The 22,916-nt window shown below is 30.6% G+C and overlaps 2 protein-coding genes across 2 annotated transcripts; both read right to left on the reverse strand.

The window, feature by feature from the left end:
* Positions 1 to 176: 176 nt before the first annotated feature.
* Positions 177 to 12,198, reverse strand: LOC132729336 (homeobox protein unc-42-like). Its single transcript, XM_060715093.1, has 4 exons — positions 11,932 to 12,198; positions 7,686 to 7,939; positions 1,332 to 1,634; positions 177 to 885 (listed from the first exon to the last, which is right to left on the reverse strand). The coding sequence occupies exons 1-4, from the start codon at positions 12,062 to 12,064 to the stop codon at positions 784 to 786; spliced, it is 792 nt and encodes a 263-aa protein (XP_060571076.1). The 5' UTR covers positions 12,065 to 12,198; the 3' UTR covers positions 177 to 783.
* Positions 12,199 to 17,793: 5,595 nt separating this feature from the next.
* Positions 17,794 to 22,630, reverse strand: LOC132729322 (uncharacterized). Its single transcript, XM_060715062.1, has 5 exons — positions 21,567 to 22,630; positions 20,576 to 20,950; positions 19,679 to 19,895; positions 18,563 to 18,751; positions 17,794 to 18,193 (listed from the first exon to the last, which is right to left on the reverse strand). The coding sequence occupies exons 1-5, from the start codon at positions 21,927 to 21,929 to the stop codon at positions 17,925 to 17,927; spliced, it is 1,413 nt and encodes a 470-aa protein (XP_060571045.1). The 5' UTR covers positions 21,930 to 22,630; the 3' UTR covers positions 17,794 to 17,924.
* Positions 22,631 to 22,916: the final 286 nt, after the last annotated feature.

Genomic DNA, 22,916 nt, shown 5'->3' on the forward strand with positions numbered 1-22,916 from the left:
TATAGTAAATAAAACACGGAGCAACAACTTGAGAGGCCAAACAGTTAACATGTGACCTTCACATTGTGTTTGCCACTTAAAACCAAACAACACAATGGCTTAACCATTATGCAATGCACATTTGGTTTTTGCTTTTCTTATAAAAATTAAAAGGTCTAACATTTTGATGATTTGACAAACAAAAGAATTGATAAATAATTTGAATAAGTAATAAAGAATGATCACATTCATAAGATCCATTTGTGCTAGCATTAAGTATAATGACAAATACTTGATACATGTATTGTAAAAAAGAGTGCTAAATCTCACAGTTTAGATATATTTCCTACGATAGAAAATACGACGTCTGTATATATATTTTAGACATTTAATATCAAATAAACAAATCATTTTCTGTGACAAAATACAATAGTAAGTTATATAAAATGACAAATATACATTATTTAAAGATAAGAATGTCTTTCTTTTACAACTTCTGTAAGTCATTCTTCATTTTATATCTTAAAGTCTGATGAATATTTAAACTGTTAAGATATAAATTTACAATCCATATTTATTTTAATATGATCTGACTTATGATATACAAACTTCAAGTGGTATCCACCAAACTTTACAGCTATGCGTCTATATTTTTCACACAAATATCAACTGTTAAAATCATACCACTCTTACACTGAAGAATTTAGTAAATATTAGATCCAATATTTTATTCCGTGACGCTAAGCACTATTGCACCAAAATCCTTTTTTACATTTTTGAAAAAAACTGGAATTTTCCCGCCTTTTACACTTGGTACTGCAACATGGGATTTCCGAGACCCGGATGTGAATTGTTCATGCGCAATGCTGTCAGGCTTTTGTTGTACCAGTCGTCCTCGTGGACTTCCTGCAGGAGAGACAAAATAAAACAATAAAGTCAGACATATGTATGTTGAAGGTTTGGTTTCACGGCACACCAACACAATTTAGGTCATATGGTGCTTAAACAGGAAAGATGATTTTGTCAAACTTCGGGTGTTACAAACATAAAGTAACATCAAGGGTCAAAACTACCTCGCCTGTTAGAGCAAGAGAATGCATAGACTCCAGTAATTCGAACCCATTTACTCATCTGTTGAGAACACACAGATATAAACGGTGGCTGCAATTCGTTTGCATCACCTCTTAAAGGCAACCCATTAGCTACAAGGGGTATGTTCATCTCCGCGAACTATAAAACAATTATAGCAAGAGGTCGTTCAGTAAACATGTCTCTCCTAATCGTATTGAGAAACTTTCAAAGTTTACTTAATATAGAATCTATGTGACTATTTAATCAATAAACATACTAACCAAATTATAATCTGACGTCATTCCTGGAAACTGTTGAATTTGTCTTGGCATGCTAGCTGCCATGTTGGATTGCATGGTGTTCATACTTGGGAACTGTGCCACGGGTGAATAAGATGTGTTCATTTGTGGGTAGCGAGCCATATTGTTCATGCTTCCAGGGCTTGGATATGTGCCGTACGGTCGATTGTTTGAAGGGTATATATTCCTCATCATGCTGTTACAAGACGGAATGACGGGAGAAAGCGACTTTGCCAGTTGTTTTTCTTGTTTCCTATACTTTGCCCGTCGATTTTGGAACCAAACCTGAATGTAGAAAATATTTATGTATTGACAAAGGAATAAATTCTTTTGAAACTGTTTGAAATTACTTTTCAAAGTATGTCAGGCAATAACAAGACTAGTTTCACTGTTGATAGAACGTTTCCGAAGTTTTCGAAGGAGGAAGGGTTAAATCGTTGATTACAGGCGAATATCCTAGAAATGCACGTTCGATTTGATCCCCTAATGAAGTAAACTGTTAAGCAAAGAACGCTTCATTTGCATAAATAATTGGACGAAAATAGATTTTGATTATCTTCTATCTCTTTTTCCCTAATCGATTGGTCTGATGGAAGACAGCAGCTCATTACGGGAGAAACATGGAAAACACCGCCACCGTACAAAATCACAAATTCACAATACGGGGACGAGCATGTACATATGGCCATTTGCGTTCGGCGGAAAATCCTACGAGCGGAATTGATTTAAATAATTGTTCCATTTCTCAGAAGAGTTTTTTCAATTCCCTATTCGCGGATTCTAGAAAACGGCGTTCATTCAAGCGCTCGCTTGTAAATTCAACATGCAATCAGAGGGAAAAAGAAAAATGACAAAAATGTTCAATTTATTCCGAAATGACCCTATGAAAGGAACAGCGTTATGGGAGCACGCTCTATTGGACACTAGACTATTCTCAAACCATTAGTTCTCTTCATTCCATGATAACAATGTCTCCAAATAAAGCAGCCGACATGAACATTTCGTAGTACTCTAGTTGAAATTCCAAGAGCGTTTCTCCCCCCATATCTGTTAGGAAAAGTTGAGAAGCGAACACATTTACGTAATTGAATTACGCGGGAAAATTGACGGGCCTTAGTCACTGAGAGCTTCTTGGCTTTCAATTAGTCTCAGATAGAACCTAAGACAGTGTCCTACATCATTTTAAATGGCAGATATCTGTCCACGAAGTACATTTTCCCATTGGCGTAAAAGTCAGTCTTTTCTTTTTGTCTAGAAGTGCATTAAGTTATTTTTTCTGAGACATTGAAACACAAAGTAATGCCTATGTTCACATTAAAGCAAACAAAACTCGACAGTAAAGACAGGACGCTCAATTAATATATAACGACAGTTACCAGTCATCAGTGCATTTTACCGTTTCTTTTGATTTCCAGACTTAATTAATTGTTCTACACTGATTTTATCAAATTTTTATTAGAATTCCTAAACATTGATATCGTTTAAAAGAATTACAGCAAGCTGGTGTTTATTTTGTCTAATACAAGAAACAGAAATTATAGACACGTGCCTAAATTGATATTTAACAAGTCGTTTTGCGATGTCCACGTGTCAGCACGTGCAAGTCACAAGGCATCAAATAAAAGAATTTGTTGAATGTTTCGGTATTTAGCAGGGAAAAAATTTTCAGCTTATTTGTATTAAAAGTTTTGAGTTATCTACACTGAAATAATTCGGTATAGTTGTATTTAACTATTGTTTCATGATGCATTTATAAACAACATATTTAATTTTTAAAAGTCAATTCAGTTTTAAAATCTATTTAAAACTAATCATTAAATTATCAATTATCCAGCTTGCCGTGTTTTTTTTTACAAAATAAACCACAGAACCGAACGTGATTTTACAAAATTATAATGAATAAAGAATTGTTCAATACATCTTTAATACAATGTTATAATGCATTATCTATATAGATTTTTTATTATATTGTTACATATTAGCATAAAAAAAGTTTCCGTTACACTACATAGTTATGATAGAACAATATACAATTATTCATACAAAACAAGATTTTAATAAGCGATAAAATACTGAGATATATCCAATCAATCGAGTTTTAATATTTTTGACTTTTCAAACGGTTGAAAAGTAATAACTTGCGATTTTCAACTTCAAATATCATATAATTTTATTTGACTGAAATTCTAAAATTCATCCTACCATTTCAAGTTAAATTACATAAACTTACAAAAATTATATTTATGTACGTATGAAAAACGTTTTTCAAATAAGGAGACAGTTTCACGGAATAAAAACATGCGCTCTGGGGACGATGTTTTGATTAGAACGGGCATTGTCGGTAATGTCTAAAGACCTCAACACTTCGAAATTCTCGGTAATGACGGCTGAAAAATTCATTATGCTCATCACACGATCTCCATCGACGCACTCAGCCGCAGTTTCGTAAATTTAATTTCGTCTTCCCTAGAAGGAATGAACCTTCTGATCAACATAGAAAAGGCAAAGTCGAGATTCGGAATTTCGTTATCTCAAAAATAGCGGTTAAACGTATTTGAATATTTATCTATTGAAAGTATATTACTAAAGGTTTATAGCGTTAAGTTTGAAGAATGGTTGGGGCATTTTGTATGGAAATTGCTTTAGTATCAATTTATAGTTGCTATTTTCTAAGAAAATTGCATTGTCCGCCGATAGCGTTCTTATAAGATAAGTATAGAGCACTCAATAAGCTGGAAACTTTCATTGCAAGTTAAGAAATTTTGTGTTCGTTTTTTTCCCCTTTTTCCCCTTTCCTTTTCATATTCAGCATCCGCCTTTGATATTAATATTTAGCCTTGTTTTGCTATATTTTTTTTATATTTTAGTTCTAAAAATGGATAGTATAAATATACTGTTAACATAGTCTTAACGCAGCACGCTTGCAGATTCATCCTAATGTTCACGAAAATTTGAAAACTGTATTATCAGTTGAACTACACTTACAATCCACGTAAATTATCAAAATAGGTTAAAATATCAAAAATAGACCTTACTGTGATAGTCATGCAGTAGAAATACGATATAGTGATAAATACTGCAAAATCAGTGTTTATTTGCACATGACATGTAAATTATTATTTGAATTTTAAATATTTTTACTTTCTTAAAATCTTAGTACATTTTTCTCAAGTTTGATTTTCCTGAAATATTTTGGGTCATCAGGCATGCAGCTTTAGAGTAATATATTTATCCGGACTGTTTGATGCTGGTCTCTTATCAGAAATATTGTTAAAAAATATAGTGAATTACCACAATGTTTTAATAGCTATCAAAGCATCTAATATTTCATAAGGGAAGAAAGATTTTTTAAAACATAAGATTATGAGGTGATATTTTCTTAAGTATTTTTCTAGGAGAAAAAGAACGTACCATGAATATATGCGGTTAAAAACGTACATAAAAACAGCCAAAAAATGGCTTAGTTATTTTAACAGAAGGAATAGAACAGACACTTTATATTATTATTATAGAATATCAAATTTGGAAACTGTGCATACAATTAAGGAGTGAATATATAGAGGATATTCAACTATTTCCTATAAATACAGGATTTATTTTCATCGAATGGAATGAAAATAAATATTTCATGAGTGGTGGTATTTATAGAAAAAACTTGAATTTTCTGTTTATCATATACATTTTCCTCTCCTTTTTTGCATTACAATTTGAAAGTCTTTCCCTTAAATTTTGAGTACTGGCAGAATTTAGAAGAAAGTAGTCCGGCGCAAGACACCAGTGAAAATACGGAAAATTTGTTTCACTGCAGTGAAAATTTAATTTCTACAGTGAAAATACGGAAAATGAAAATACGCATTTTATTTCATCAATATTTCACAAAATTTCATTTATAAGTGTATAATAAACGTATGTACACATAACGTTTTTATGTTTATTGTTATTAATTTGAAGTAGGATACAATAGTGTAGAATATTTTAGAGAACTTAAGTCACGCAAACTTATCTTCAGGAAAGTTTTGAACAGATTTACAAGCAAAATATCACAGACTTCCCAGACGTTGAGGGGACCGTTATACCTAAATATAGGAACACACATTTAAAAAGCGCCATCTGGTGAAGCTTTCTCACATTCTTTAAATTTCTTAGAAATGGTATCTTCTTCATTCTAGTCAAAGACATCACGACAACTTCTGTCCGACTTAATAGACACTACAGGACAATTTTCAAAGAAAACATTGTTTCCCATAAACCCCCTTGAAAAATCTCAAACTCCTTACGAACTTTGTAGTGTTTTGATGGGCCCCGCCCTAGGGAGTCAAATATGATTTGAAATAACGGTAAAAGTGCTATGAGGGTTGGTAATTAGACAGGAAACATCGACAAAAATCAATTGAAATATGTTAATTCTATGACCTTTTTAGTGGACTTGAAATATTGAGGGCAGGAATATAAAAGAAAAACGCCCTCTGTCGTCTAATGTTCCACGGTGCGTGCATGGTTTGTAATTATGGTCGCTCATTGAATGTCTTAGAAAAAAATCATGGGCTGATTTAGTAAAACGAAACTTTTTTATTAATTAAAATCGCAATTTTTGTTATCATATATGAGTGTGTATTTGTGTAAAATGAAGAACAATTAAAAATATCAATTTGATATCAGAAACCGTAATACGGAGTATTCACCCTAGGAGAAATATGAGCCGCGTCACGACAAAAGCAACATAGTGCATTTGCGACCAGCATGGATCCAGACCAGCCTGCGCATCCGCACAGTCTGATCAGGATCCATGCTGTTCGCTATCAGTTTCTCTACTTGTAATAGAGTTGGTAGGCGAACAGCATGGATCCTGATCAGACTTTCAAATAGAAAGCCCCTGATCTAAACTAGAGTTAACTTAGAATATGGTTACTCTGATATTTTAAAATTTCAAGTGTTATATTGTTACTCTCTGGGAATACTGTTTCTAAATTTCTGTATGAATAAATTTGTATTTAAACATAAGGAAATAAGCGAATTTTTTAGAAAGACTTGTAAATTAGACTGTTTCAACACAATATGTCTTTTCTAACACATTAACATGAACACTTGTCTGTGTTGCATAAAACAATATATACATAAACACGAGCTTTGTCTACAGCAAGACGGTTGCTCCAGGCGTAGTACAAGAAAAAACAACAACAGAAAAAGTTATTATCGAATCTGGTCTGTGAATTTATTTCACACTATACTGCGTAATACAAGTACAATGTATTGATACAATTTAAACCATAATTCTTACACATTCATTTTACATCCTACAGACATACCGCCTGAATATCATATCACATTTTACACATAACCATTTGCCTTTTACATTTTAAACGTAATTCTTTACATATGTAATTGTAAACATATTTTACATGTAATTCTTAAAATACATGTGAGCATAGTATCACTCAAATCTGTCAGTTTTGACAGTTTCAGATTAATCAGATACAGGCTACTTTTTTAAGACTGGTCACACATATGATATACAAGCAATTTCAACATAACAGATTTAGTAACTCATATTTTACAGTGAAGATACATATATTATTATAGTATTTTTAGGATATTTATGTTTTGTGTTTGTTTTTATAGATGTAGGTACTGTTTGTTTTATTTATGTTAATACTATATACCAATTAGTCTCTTATAATTATATTGTAGAATTGTCATACGTATCTTGCATTATTTAATTTACTGGTTTTTGTATGTTTTGATTGTAATGCACATGAAAAGGTCTAAGCTTAAGTAACTAAACTGTATCATTTATAACCAAACATATTCAACGTGTCAGAATTCTTTGATATTGTCCTTATTTCTTTGATATTTTGTTCCGGACACGCTTAAACGTCCCATACATAGCTAAGATATTGGCTGTTAATATAAACTCAATAAGGTCATTTTTTTCAATCCATCAAAAACATTATTTACCCATCAAAAACATTATTTGTGTAGTCAGAAATTATAAGTGCCATCGTTATACAAACTTTAAAAGGAATATTTGTTACATACAGAAGATCCACTGTTTCTCTTCGAAAATGTATTAAAATGTAGGATTAGAATATATTAGAAAGTAAAATAAAAATACAAGGAAATCCCATTTAGAGTTTACTAATAAAACAGATAAAATGCAATGTTTCCATAAAAACTTGTAAAACATAAGAAGTGTGAGATTCAAAGAAAAACAACATTTTTTTTATTGAAGCAATGTTTAAGACTATTTTATTTAGATCTACAGATCACGCCTCTGATGTTATCAAAACCTGTACGGACATTTTGCTGTAGCAAAAGAAGAAACCCCAAGAAACTAACCTGTATCCGAGCTTCATTTAGTTTTGTGATCCTGGCTAGCTCCTCCCTACAGTATATATCAGGATAGTGACTCTTAGAGAACGCCGCTTCTAATTCTTGAAGTTGTTCTTGGGTGAAGGTCGTCCGGTGGCGCCGCCTAGCGGGTGTTGGACACGTGCTAGGGTTGTGTGAAGAAGCAGAACTTCCGGTACCAAGGCTTGAACCTGTAACGGGAGATTGCTCGGATTTGATCTTCTTAAATGCACCCTCTTGTCCTGGAATTACATATTTTATACTTATATATAATCAGTTCAATAGACACAAACTCTTATCTCTAGCTTTCCGTCAGAAAAAATTGACGTTTTTTGTTATTTTATTTATTTATTTATTTATTTATTTATTTATTTATTTATTTATTTATTTATTTATTTATTTATTTATTTATTTATTTATTTATTTATTTATTTATTTATTTATTTATTTATTTTGTATTGAAGTTACAGCATCTACAGACAATTTGTTGTTTTGTAAAATTTGGGGAGCTGAACCATTTATATACAAATGTTTGTGTTTTTCAAGTCTTTCTAGTTTCATAAAAAGTCATAAAAGTATTGTTAACTGTAATCATTATATAACAGAACGCATTATATTATAAATTCGTGCTAAGAAAAATGGCCAGGTATTTTAAAATCGCGATTTTCTTTAATTTCATCTTTTCTAAACGTCCAGCATAGGAATATGCATTGACGGGACCTTTTTCTTTTCCATATTTTAATTATATTATGTATGCGTCAAAAGCGAATTTTAGCAACCATGATTTTTTTATTTGAATTCGTCCCTTATTTTCAAGTTATGAATGTACGAATTTTTCTAAATGAATACAATTTTGTACCACAATATATTCTTGCTTACAAGCATAAACTTATATTGTTGTACTCTGTATATGTTTATTCCTACACATCTCGGTGAATTCTAAACATTTTATTATTAACTGATCTAATTTGTAAATTATACAATTTGGATGAAATTGTAATTAAAATTTGAAGAAAAAAAAGAATCTGACGTTTTAATTAACTTTTTCATGAATATATGACCTAATTAAAAACCAAAACACTAGTATGTCAGTTTGAATAGCAATATAAATAGAGACATCTTTGTATTAAAAGATAAAATGAAATAAAATACTACTTTACAGGTGTGTAATAACAACAGAATGGTGAAAATATACACCAATATTTGACTGTATTGTTTGTTTGTACTAGTTTATTAATACATCCGTTTTCGTTTGAAGTGCGTTACCCGGCACTTAACACATACATATGAAAGCATGTATATAGCCGTACATACATAAAAACATATGAATAATTAAATTATATAGTTCAATAACTGACCGTTTGGGTTTTGTGTTAGATGTAACATGGTGTTAAACAGATGGCGGCAAAGTTCACGTGCCGCAGCGACCTTGTAATGACGTCTCGGAGGTATAAAATTTGACGGCTATATATTGATCAATTATTGGCCAATTAGCCCGATCAGAAATGGACGAGAACACGTGCACATGTTTAACAGGTAACAAGACGAGATATCGAGTCAAAGAACTAAATCCCCAAAATAAACTCTTAGTTTATGGGTGCAGCTACAGAAACTCGCAAAATTATTACTTGAATTTGAGAATTATGAAACTATTATGTTTGTGGAAATGAAACATGTCGCTATTTCTGTTTCCCTGTATTTTACTCTACAGTAGCGACAGGAGATTCAAAGAATTTAAAATAAGATATAAAAAATCGGATTTTTGTCGTAGCTTGAGAAAGAAATATAAACTGCACCTAACAGTAATAAAAATCCGATTCGTTGTTTAAAAATTTGAGAAAAAAATAGAAATATATTTTTTTTCAAAAACCAAAGTGACATATTGCATGTATACATTGTATGTGACAAAATTTTAATTGTTTAGAATATTTTTATTTAGATTTGCATAAAATAACACCACGAATTGTGTGGTGCGCCGTTTCAAGAAAAAGAATAAATTAACAATGAAAAATAACACAATATACAATTACTTTAAAGGTTTTGGTGCATTGAGGACTTTGCTCATGTTATTTATAAATGCTTAATGATTATCTAATTTTATTATATATAACTGGTGGTATGTTTTAAATAAAAGACCTTTAACGGACTCATTGTGTACATTTAAATCATTAAACTTAAATTTTCATTTCTAGTATATTGCGCATTCAGATATTGATACATTATATACAAATGAGTTAAAACTGTAAGTTTGTGTGTTATAAATAGAGATATCGCTACACATGAAATATTTATTTTTATACCACTCGATGAAAATAAATCATGTATTTAAAGAAAAAAAACTTGAATTTTCTGTTTATTATATACATTTTTAAATATTACAATTTGAAATACTTTCCCTTAAATGTTGTGTATTGGCTTAATTGAGAAGAAAGTGGTCCGACAAGACACCAGTGAAAATACGGAAAATATGTTTCACTGCAGTGAAAAAAAATGTTTACATTGAAAAAACGGAAAATAAAAATACGCATTTTAATTCATCAATATTACTCAATATGATATTTAAAAGTATATAATAAAATATAATCTAATTTGTTCATGTGCGACTTCGTATAATTGTAGTATTTAATTATATTTAAAACTGTTAGCCATCGACAAAAATAAATACAATTTTTGTTGAATGATCTTGTTATAAAACGTTATCTTTATATATTTTAGACTGTCTTAATATATTTAGAACGGGGTGATTGAAAAAAACAGTAACAAAACAGAACATACTACATTCTTATTTTATTTGTACATGTAGCAATATGCAATCAGTGAATGAATTTTTAAAAATATAATTATGTTTTTTTTCTATTAAGCAAAATTTGATTCTTCGACCAGAATTTTACAACAGTTTTAATAAAGAAGAACATATTTTTTTCAAATCGCCTTTGTATAATCAACAAAATAGGTATCAACAGATGTGAGTTTCAAAGTAAAATTATTTCTGTAATAAAATTTTATTTCGTTAAATGATGTTTGCTTTTCAAGAAAAATATTACAATATTTTTGGTTTTGTTTTTGCGTAGTTACGAATTTAAAACTTTTTAATAGCTTTGATTTACGCTGTACGTTGCGTGGAGAAATCAGCGGTATTCCGAAGAAATAAAATTTGCAGAATTGTTTAATCTATACACCATGTATAGTGTAAACACGTGCGCTTGCGAATTAGAACAAAATACAATATTTTAACAATATTTTCGATTAAAAAAAACTTACTTGTCCCATCTTTGATAAAATTTTCATTTACCTTTTTTACGAACTATGAGTTTCTGATGTTATAGAATTATATAAAGCCGGAAAATCGCTTGAAAGAAATCTTCAGAAAATGTGTTTGTTCCTTTTCCCACTCAATTATAATTCAAGAGAGGGTATAAATATTTTACCGCCCCGAAATCACTACTACGACAAATATGTATATACGTATATACAAATACGCGCATAGATTTTGGAATAATTGCAAAGGTGTTCCGTCTTTTAATAGCAATGATTCCTTAAAACAAACAGTTAAACATAAATAAACACGTTATTTTATATTCCAGTTATTTAACTAACACCCTCCCGTGTCATTTGGTGGTATAAATCGGATACGAAAAACTTGTCATTTTATTTTAAAGCCTAGAAAATCTGATTACCCGTTTACAAGAAGCGATCTATATCATATTATGGAAATTTCATAACCTTCAAATTGAATACTGTTCATTTATTGCTAGGCCCAAAGTGCAGTAGTTTAAAGTAATACAATTTGGCGCAATTTTTTATTAATTCTATTAATTACCAAGTCCATGGCATTCCGTCAAGAAACCGAAATACCGTCTTGTTCAAAATTCGTTTATCCGTAAATAAAATTATTGCTAACAAATTTGGTTTGCGATGTCTTTGCGTTACCCTCATTTTATTTGGGGTAAACAATATAAAATAAATTCCCCAGCGGATTTGGTTTATTTCTATAATGTATTAGATAACTAAGTCTAACACCCTCATTTTGCCGACTTGTTAACGAAAAAATGAAATTACTTATGTTTAAACCTATTACATGCCGTCATCATTACAGCTATGGACACGTATCGCAAGAGACCATAAACAGTCTAACTTCTTTAGCTTCAATTTGTACAAACTGGTATATAAAATTAGACATGACGTGTCGTAAATATTAAAATAATGAAATAATTAAATGATAATAATAATTTACCTGTAGAATCGTTCAAAGATCTTGACGATGGTGCGGTGTGATCTAAGGAATATAAACCTCCAAATTCTTCTATTTTTCTCTTGCCGTCTCTAACATCATCTCCCATCGACAGACGTCCATCTTCAGATAACATTTTTTAATTACTTCTTTTTCAATTATTTTTTTCTTGAAACAATTTAGTGACGCTACCCTCTTAACAGTATTGAGTGAAAATTAAACGCACTCGTTTTCTTATTCGATTAATTATAAATGTGTGATTAAACACGAGTTTTATGGCGTAACTACAGCTAAGAAATTATCAAAACATAATGAAATTTTCTTGGATATTCATTTTATATCAGGAACAAACGAAGAGATGGGAGTTACTTTTTAGCCAATAAAAATTAACGGTGTTTTACTATTAAAAGGAAATCTCACGCGCCAGCGATTGCTGTAATCTGATTGGCCAAGAAAACAGCGCTCTACTCCAAAAGTAGATCCGAGTAGTTCCGAATGCGATCGATTATGGAAGAAACGTGATAATGTGTCCAATTTGCAAATATTATGGCTCATACATAAATAACGTCTTATTTCAGCGGCCAGTCTCAATAGAACACGGGGAGAATTATTGGCGTTGTTCCTGTCGGCACAATTTTTTGACCAACATCGTAATAACATTTACGCACACAAAAAAAAAGTAAAAAAAAAACAACATGAATTTTCCATTTATCAGATACAAACAATATTATATCTGTCGATTTTCTACGAGACATTCGAAAAATTTAAAGGCAAAAGCATGGGCAAATTTTGTTATCAAGGTAAAATAATTAAATGTTGTCATGATGTTTTAAATAAAAAAAATAAAAAAAAACAACACTGTCGAAATCTTGTTGACAGACTAGCATGAAAACTATCATACATGAAATATATCTGGACAACCTGCTAATATGATTCGTGTATCGGTAGTTACAGCATAAAACAATGTTTTCTTTTAGACGTCATTGAGTTATGTAGCTTTATCTATGAATGTATTTATATGTCATTTCATTTTTAAGTAACATAAAATTGCTATTATACAAATTATTAATATGTCTTATATCAACTTACTTTTCTATGTTTAACAAATATGAAATTAACATAAAAAATGTTAAAATTTAGCAACGAAAAGATCTGTTTAAAATCCTTAAACGTTTTATATGGACCAACTCATTTTGGAAAGCACGGTAAATTCAAATAGATACAACTTGTTTCGTAACTACTGGATTAGCAAAATAATAAGAACGATACTATTAAATAATGCATATATACCGTCTGGCAAGTTAAACAAAATTTGAAACAATTGATGCGACATGCGACTAAATACGTGATATTCCGAAGTTCAGCTGGTTTCTTCTGTATTTAATGCATAGTATGGCATAGCGTCTTAAATTTCTACTAGAAATTGTAAAAAGTAGAATATTTAAATTGTCGGATTGCTACAATTCTTACACGTCTACTAATAAGAAGTTTCATTCTGTTTTATTGCTAATATACAACTTAAACAGTATGCCTCCAGATTTTTCATGCAAATTTTGGAAATTTGTTGAAAGTAAAATATTTCAATTTAAAGAATACTGTACAGTAATTTTCACATTTCAAACGGCAGTTTCAAAATCCGCGTAAATAACAAAATAAATGTCAAAATATATTAAAAAAAAACCAATATTGCGTTAGTCACGCGGAAGAAATATAGTGATAAATACTGCAAAATCAGTCATTCGGTGCATATAGCATAAAAATATTACTTAAATTGTAAATATATATATTGACTATTCTTTAAATCTTAGTAATTTTTTCTTTAGGTTGTTTTTCTTTATCTTATTTTTATCATTATTATTTTTATTTTTTATTTTGCTCATATGTATGCAGCTTTAAAAGTAGAGCATAGTTTTTTTTTTATATTTACAATGTATTTTATTTTTATATTTCAATGATAAATATACAAATTAAAAAAAGCTATTTTCTGCCTTTAACAAGAATTTTGGTTATTTTCGTTTTCTACGCTAAAAAGGCGTCCAGATGTTAACATTCTACGAGGAAGAAAAAATCTGGAGTGGACACTATCCATCTGTCACTAACAACTGACCACAGCAAAGTGTAAAGAAGGGCGGTATTGACTCCGCCACCTAAAACAAAAAGGGTCCGGGTAATTAAAGGGCTATTAGTCAGATTGTAGCGGTGTTACGCGCTATGAAGTCAGTGGACACGGGCTTGCCTTGGGTGATTGCCTTAATAAGGGTGTAATAAACATAATATGCTGTGCACCGCAATATCAAAGGGACTTTTGACGTTTTGAGAAAAATTAGCGACTCTTTATTAAATATGACAGGGACATGCAAGAAGAGTTGCTGCTTTTTTAAAAAATTGATTCACAATGTAATATTGTAATATTCCTATTTCTACCAATCTTGATAAAAAAAACTACAAAAAAAGATATGACTTCTTTAATAATTTTTTTTTATTGAAAAAAGTCTTTCCTGCGAAATGTTTTTAAGAGATTCATTTTAGTGTGTGTGAGCAACCACGACCGCAAATGTTATTTAATTTTTAAATAGAATTGTTACGCAATTATAAACATAAGAACAGAGCAGAATAGAACAGAATGAAAAAATGATAATATAACGTGGATGTGGATCTTTGGGGGGGGGTGGGGGGGTATCCTTAGGACAGACGAGAAGTCCAAAACTCTGTAAAGCTTATCGAACATTTGAAATGATAAATTAAAAAAAGGTTCCTATTTTTAAAATGCTGAAAGATATTATTTGACAAATGACCTGAAGGTAAAATCTTCACTGTTATTAATGTACTGAACACTTTAAAAAGTTCCACCATTTTCGAAGCGCCAGCATTTTCGCTTGTGTTTAATATGAATGTTATTGTTGATATATTTAAGTATTATTGCCCTTGATCTTAGGTACAAATACAAACATGTTGACAATTTTCACAACCGTCATCGTAATTTGTCAAAGGCTTGTATCAGCTCCTAGACATGGAAATTAACATAGTGGTCAAGCTCCTAATGAGTTCATTATCAACGCACTGACCACGAGCCAGTACAGTCACGCGAACATCATTCAATAACTATATAACACTGTTAGAATATTGACTCGCTCTCTCTCAAATAACTAGTCCTGTCAAAATCTTAAGTGATACAGATGCGTTGTAGTTTTTCTTAGATACGTTGTATGTTTTTTTAGATACGTTGTAGATTTTCTTAGATACGTTGAAGTTTTTCTCAGATACGTTGCAGTTTTTCTTGGATACGTTTCAGTTTTTCTTAGATACGTTGTAGTTTTTCTTAGATACGTTGTAGTTTTTCTTAGATACGTTGCAGTTTTTCATAGATACGTTGTAGTTTTTCTTAGATACGTTGCAGTTTTTCATAGATACGTTGTAGTTTTTCTTAGATACGTTGTAGTTTTTCTTAGATACGTTGTAGGTTTTCTTAGATACGTTGTAGATTTTCTTAGATACGTTGCAGTTTTTCTTAGATACGTTGCAGTTTTTCTTAGATACGTTGCAGTTTTTCTTAGATACGTTGCAGTTTTTCTTAGATACGTTGCAGTTTTTCTTAGATACGTTGCAGTTTTTCTTAGACGTTGATACGTTGCAGTTTTTCTTAGATACGTTGTAGTTTTCTTAGATTCGTTGCAGTTTTTCATAGATACGTTGTAGTTTTTCTTAGATACGTTGTAGGTTTCCTTAGATACGTTGTAGTTTTTCTTAGATACATTGCAGTTTTTCTTAGATACGTTGATGTTTTTCTTAGATACGTTGTAGTTTTTCTTAGATACGTTGCAGTTTTTCTTAGATACGTTGCAGTTTTTCTTAGATACGTTGCAGTTTTCGTTCCCACACCAAGACATAATAATGATTTTAGCAAAAATCTGTTGTAATATTTAATAGGATAGTAAGTCATTAAAAATTCACATTTTAATTCATTTTAATTTCAAACACAACCTTTTTGCTTACATTGCATTTGTGAAAGACAATATGCGATTTTTCTTGCAATTGTGAAGTTTAAGCGTTATTTCCTTTAAATTGCACGATATTGAGTTATTGAGACAACTTGAGAAAGTCAATTTACAACCAGCATTTCAAAATGAAATAATTAAATAAGTCTGATTTCATCAACCTGTAAATAGCTCGGAATATTTTAGGGTATTTTAAGGTGATACTGATAAACATACTTTTTGTTGTAATCCTTTTTTTCTGTGGCACCGACTATTAAAGAAGTTCTTATTGTGAAAGTGGCATTTCTTTTAGTTGTGAAGTCGGCATTTTGGAATTGTGAAGTGAAGTTTAATAGTGAAAAAACCCCTGTTGGGCCCGCCAGGTAGAATTAATCTACTAATTAGTTTTAGTTTAAGTAATTCTAAATTGGACTGATCTTTAGATGGGCAAACATGTATTCAGTAACCTTTATATAATGATTTTAAAGCATATTAGATGCTTATTACCGGAAGTAAGTAGTGCTTAATGTGAAATCAAATGTAATAAAGGTAGCAAAAATTTAACAAATTGGTGTTTTGACTTCCATACAAAATATCACTGTACAGTAACTGTTCTAATTACTAAAAAAGCAAAATAAAATAATGGTTAAGCTATATGGTCAGAATTTGTAACAGGACACCAAAAATAAAAATAAAAGTTTTTGAAAAATGAACAAAATAGAATTTTTGGGGCTTAATAGAATGAAAATACATGTACTTAATAGTTAAAATACACACGTTATTTATGTATAATAATTGGAAATAAGATTGACAAAATGTATCAATAAATTACAGAACTATTAACAAAATTGGGATTGATTTGCGTAAATTCAAGCTCACGGTAATGAAACTCTTGCATATAATTTTGAGAATCTGTATTTTGTATATTATATATTACAATGTACAACAACTTTATCAACCTATAGCATATTTGATCATCATCATTGTGTACTTAATAATACTCCTTCTTTAATAACAGATTCAGATATACGCGAAATGTATGTAATACTCTTTTCATATTGAATATTGTTATCTTTTCATATAAGTAACTGTGAATGGTCTTATACCATGTGCATGCATGAGCAAATAAAAACTCTAAACGTATTTCATAGCAACCGACATTTATGTAGAAAAAGTCTGTAATCATCTTTATTTAAAGTTATACCATTTACAAATAAATGAAATATTACTCATCTTCAATGTCTCTATTCAAAAACAGTTCACATTCTATCCTGCAGTATTGCTTGAGTGTCTATTTTTATATTCGAATTGATTCCTATAATAATACTAAAACATTGAGAAACAGTCAGCAGAATCTCTGGAGAACACAAAAAAAAAATATGCAGTACAATGTATATAATAATTTACAACTACACAAATTTCCAAAACAAATTTGCTACTTTAACTGAGATACATATAGCTTATTTTCAATTTACTGTCCACCAAAAACTCAATTCATTATTCAATTAAATAATTTTGCCAATAGATGAAAAACAAACGTTTCGAGTGATGATATAACAAAAATGTGTAACATTTAAAAATGTATTATGACAAATTGTTGGAAACTTAAAAATTTTGACAGATGACAGTTTACACAGTTATCGCTGACAGACAAATAACTTCAAGATAAATCTCGACACGAATATATAATAGCATCTTCTTTGATTCCTATTGCTTTGAATATCTAATGAATGTTTTTACATAAAACGGAAACATTGTCATAGCAAACACAAGTAACGAGAACACAAAATCACATCTGGACCAAAAAATATTTAAAAATGTTTCTTTACTAACGAAAATGATTTGTGAAATACGACCAAACACATACTTAAGATAATGACATAAAGAAAATTATATTATTTTTGTTCTAAAAGCATTTTTCATTTCAGATATGCCAATAATCTTATAGCAATAGAGATCACTAATTTAGATTGCATGTGTATTCATTTTTACAGATATTTTGTTGGCACAAAATACTTTTCTTCATTGTGTACATGTTGACCCATGAAACACATTGTCTGCAGTACCTCTAAGAGGAATGTCACACGTGGGAGATAACATATGTCTTTGGCTGGACCTCATAGCTCTAAGATGTTCCTCCACTCTTTTAATATCAGTTTTATACGAACTAATCCCACTCTCAATGATAGCTTTTATACCGCTAACAAGTTCACTTGTCTGTCCATCTGTGTCTAATACAGATAATCTGCTAACACTAAAATCATATCCCGTAGACCCAAACGTTCCTCGTACTAAAATGAAAATATAGAATTGTAGATTATATCTGACATAGTATAGTAAATAGTATAATTTATTGCAGCCCACTGGTAATCCACCAGTAATATATTAATCTTAAATTGTGTAGTATTCCTGTTATTATCATTGCCAGTTGTATGATGGTGAAAAATCACTTTGATGACGACTTCTGTGATCATGTTGTTGTTGTTGACGATGAAGGTGATGATGATGATTATGACAAAGACGACCACTAGTATGATGATGCTGATGATAGTTATGATGGTGAATATCACAATTGTTTTAGCTATATTAACGGCGTTGGCGACAATTGACAAAGACCTTGATGTTTTAATCTTTTAAAATGAAATAAAACATTTTATTACCAGATCCATATTGACTAAGTTTTTTAAACTTTGTGCAAAGAGCGTCAGCGTCATTTTCTGGTGACATATGAACCCATTTAACGAGAACCTCAGAACAAATATCTTGATTAAGTTCCTCTGTTTCATTCTCTATTGCATCTGTGTCTGTGCCTAGACTTTCAGCAAAGTGCATGCTTGTAAGTTTGGGATCTGAAGTAAATTATGAGTTTGAATTACAGTTTTACATCAAAACAAATATCCCCCGTTTCCTTATTTATTTAAAAACAAGAGAGAAAAAGAATTAAACACGAGTAGCAAAGGTGTCGGAGAGAGAGGAAAGGCTAACAAACTACTGTCGCTGTGTCAGAATGAGTTTTGACCTTCAACAGTTTTTATGACATTTAATGTAAATGTTGGAGAAGTGTGATACTTCTTCACAGGCAGACTACCTCGACAGATAAAATATGTAAGAAATTTAATATTTTGATAAACTTAAGCTTAAGATCCATTTCAACTGATTTATGAACAGCTTGATATTAAAGTATTATGAACAGCTTGATATTAAAGTATTTGAACAGCTTGATATTAAAGTATTTAAACGTTTCAGAATTAATTAATTAATTGCAATAAAAGAAAAACATCAATATCAAAGAAAAGCGTTAAATGCCCATTCAATCTCAAAGTGCTATTGTTTTATATAAAAAATATCAATTGATAATAAATAAACCACTAAAACACTATATTTTAGAAGTTACTAATTTGCCATATTGCTGAGTCATATTTTGCTTCTTTTGAACTTGAGTTAACAGTGATAGTGATATTGTATTTTGTATGGAAGTCAAAATACTACTTTGCATATATTTCTCTACCTTTATCACAAATTATTTCGCATTCAGTGCTACTTCCTTTAGTTAATACGTATCTTACAAATTTCAAATTCATTATTACACCATAACAAAGTGTTTGTCCTTGTAAAGAACGTAGTGTTTTCCCTTGTAAAGAAAAGAATAAAAGTAATATCTGAGGCTAAATGTGTTTCAAATTTTAAAGATTTTTTCAAGACGTTTTGTATACAAGCCCAGCAACAAACGCTTGATTGGTTTACGGTTTGTATAGGCTAACATCCAACAACCTTACCTTTTTGACAATATTTTCTCAAAATTCTCATCACACCAAGTTTACCCTTCTCGGGAAGTTCAGAAAATGAATAACTCTCTTCTCGACTGCTCAGAGTTCTGATAGCTTCAATACAGTTGACCATTAACTGTGACTGCGTCAAACCAATTGTGTATTCTAGTTTTAGAGTCTGGTCTTTACCGTCCAGTTTCATGTCTTTTAGATCTTCATTTACCTCCTAAACAATGTATATGTTAAGCGAATGGAGGAAACGTATATTATTAAAAAATAAAGGCAACGTACATATTAGTCATATTGTAAATGTTAAAATGTTTTTTCAAAGCGTGTCTTCTGTACAATGTGGAAACATTGTACACTTATATGTCACATTGTGACAAGCAAGTTGATTCATTTTCATATGTATTTTATACTTGTATGTTTGCTATTTGCATATATATGATAATGCTTTTTCATGTCAAATAAAGATAATGCTAAGCTGTATGTAAATGGCATATATATGTGAACGCATTTTTGATTCGAAAAAGTTACAGTTAAAGAAATATATGCATGCGTTAAATTGAGAAATTCATTTTATTGATATCACATTATTCAATATTTGGATCATAAAATCATAATTTTTGGATGGATAACTTATTGCTAAATATTTTCTGCTTTCAAGCAAAACATACATCATTTAGAAAGTCTCTACAATACACTTTCTTTTCTCAGAAGCACAGCATCTTTATTTACACCATCTTTATGTGGTTCTCGGAAATGATTTAAAAATCTCTCTATATAAGGCATATATTTATAGAAGTAGCAATTAATTTATCAGTAAGAAATAAGAAGTAAGTAAACAGGATAATTTTCTATTAGATATAATAAGTGAGATAAAACATAAAGCAATTTAAGTGATACTTGTAAAAGTAGTGTTTCGTGCTCAAGCTTTTCACCAGTTTCCTCCAGTTTGGCTCTTGTTTGCTCCAGATCACGTAAGTTGAACGCTAAATCGTCTTTCGCTTGTTGCAGTTCTACTGCTGTCGATTCAAGTTTCGCTCTAGTTGTTCTGAGACTTTTTTCTGTATTTTGTAGGTCTCCCTTCGTTGTTAGGTTGTCATTTATAAGACTCTGAACATTATCGTGATAGCTCACCAGCAGGTCATTTAACCTTGAAACATCCACAGTCTTGAGTGTATTATTGTGTCCAACCTGAACGTTGCTCTTACTTATATAGCATATCACGTTTCCTTGATCGTTTAAAGAATCTAGTTTAGTGGTGTACAGTTCTTCCATCTAAAGTTTAATAATGAATAAAGAAATCTTTTTGAATTGAATCATTAATTGATACCAATGAAAATGACGTCTTCTGCATAAAGGACAGTATTCATTTTACTAGATTTCAAATATATGATAGTATGTGCATTAAATTGCTTGTTCAATATGTAAAAAAAATATATTCATGTATATAAAAATTAGAACAAAAATCAACAAGGCAAAAATCTGGAAACAAAGTGATCCCTCAGAAGCATTGATCACATCAAAATTACAAGAGAATTGCAGACTCGGTTTGATTGGGTTTGTACATGAGGGATAATAAATATGTGCAACATCCCTCACGCCCCCAAACACCGGCTAGAGCGGTACTTTATTCTCAACACTTAATAAAGCCAACATCAATGATCCCGAAGGACCAGAAAAATATAACAATATTGAAGTGAAGTACGGGGCAACTTTATACAGCTGCCACACAGCACTTGACACCTGCGCTGTTGTGAAATATAAAAATCTAGAAACAAAGTGATAACTCTAAGAATGCAGTCTAAACATAACAAACCTAGTTACATCTACAACTTGACTAGACTCGATCAAGAAGTATGAATGATTGAATGAATAAAATAGTTCAATTTACCTGTTTTATAGATACCATTATATCCGAAGTTGTTCTCATCTTTTGCTCTAAATCCTTTATTTTTGACTGTTGTTTAGCTATAGTTCTATTTGCCTCTTTTAGTGCTTTCTTGTCACCACCAAAGACATCTGTTAATTTTGATGACACTTTTGAAACTAAACTCGTTTTAGAAAGAGTACTGGAAGTAGAAATCTGACTCGCTGATCTACCTCTACGAAATGGCGAAGATATAGATGAAGTGCGAGAATGTGCCCGGACATATTGTTCGGCATCAACATCTATATCTTCACATAAAGTTTTAGAAGATTCACTGGTTGGTTCAAGAGATACTGAGTCAATCCTCTCGCGAAGTTTAGAACTCATTGCTCAACATTTAACACTGATACAAATCACTTTACAGTAGACATAAATGTTTTAAACGGTTTTCATAAAAATCAACTGCTTTAAGAGGTCATTTACTTCAAAATGTCAACACCTTTTGAGATATTTTTAATGATAAAACCATATCTAAAGTACCCTTAAGATAATGGTAGATAATAAGATAACCTAATATTTGATATTTGACCTAACATTTCAACAAATTTGCATTTGTTCATCTAATTATCCATTTCTCTTATTAAAATAAAAATATCCGAAGTATAATTTTGCCAATCACATATTTGGTTTTATATATTATATGTGATATTAAACTTTATATTGTTTCTTAACACATGTGTAATACTTTATTAGTTTTTATTAAAACTTTTTTCTTATCTAAATGTTTAAATTATACTTTTCTCGTCTCGAGCACTTGTTAAGACTAGTATATTACAATATCAAGCGCCTACGAAAAACCGTCTATATTGCTTAGTCATACAGATATAGTTTAGGTCAAATTCTGACCAATCTACCTTGATTTGTGTAGACTTCACATGCGTGCTTCAGCAGGTACCTGCATCTACCCCAACACCTGCCGTAAGCTGAGCTATAACAACGAATTAACTTACTTGCTTCATATTCATATAGAACTCTCAGTGGCGATCAGCAAATGGCTCAGAATCAACAATCTTTTAGCTTTCAGCTTTTAGCAATTAGATAACAGATAATGATAAAAAATCTGAAAGGTACATTGATGCAAATTTGACATAAAGTACCTCTCATGTGATTTTATACTGATGCTTTGTTACAAACGAGCATTTGTAAAATAAAACATAAAACATAAATTGGATCAAAGAAATATTTTATTACAAGAAATAAGGTGGAGTACGAAACAAACGATATATAGTGTTGATTTTTTATTGTAATTTATCATTAATAACATGTTACATGTGACATACTATTTTATCAATTTTATGATATTTAAACTTTGTC

This window comes from Ruditapes philippinarum, unplaced genomic scaffold (assembly GCF_026571515.1).
Source record: "Ruditapes philippinarum isolate M1 unplaced genomic scaffold, ASM2657151v2 ctg17_1_1_1_1, whole genome shotgun sequence".
NCBI classification, from domain to species: Eukaryota; Metazoa; Mollusca; class Bivalvia; order Venerida; family Veneridae; genus Ruditapes; species Ruditapes philippinarum.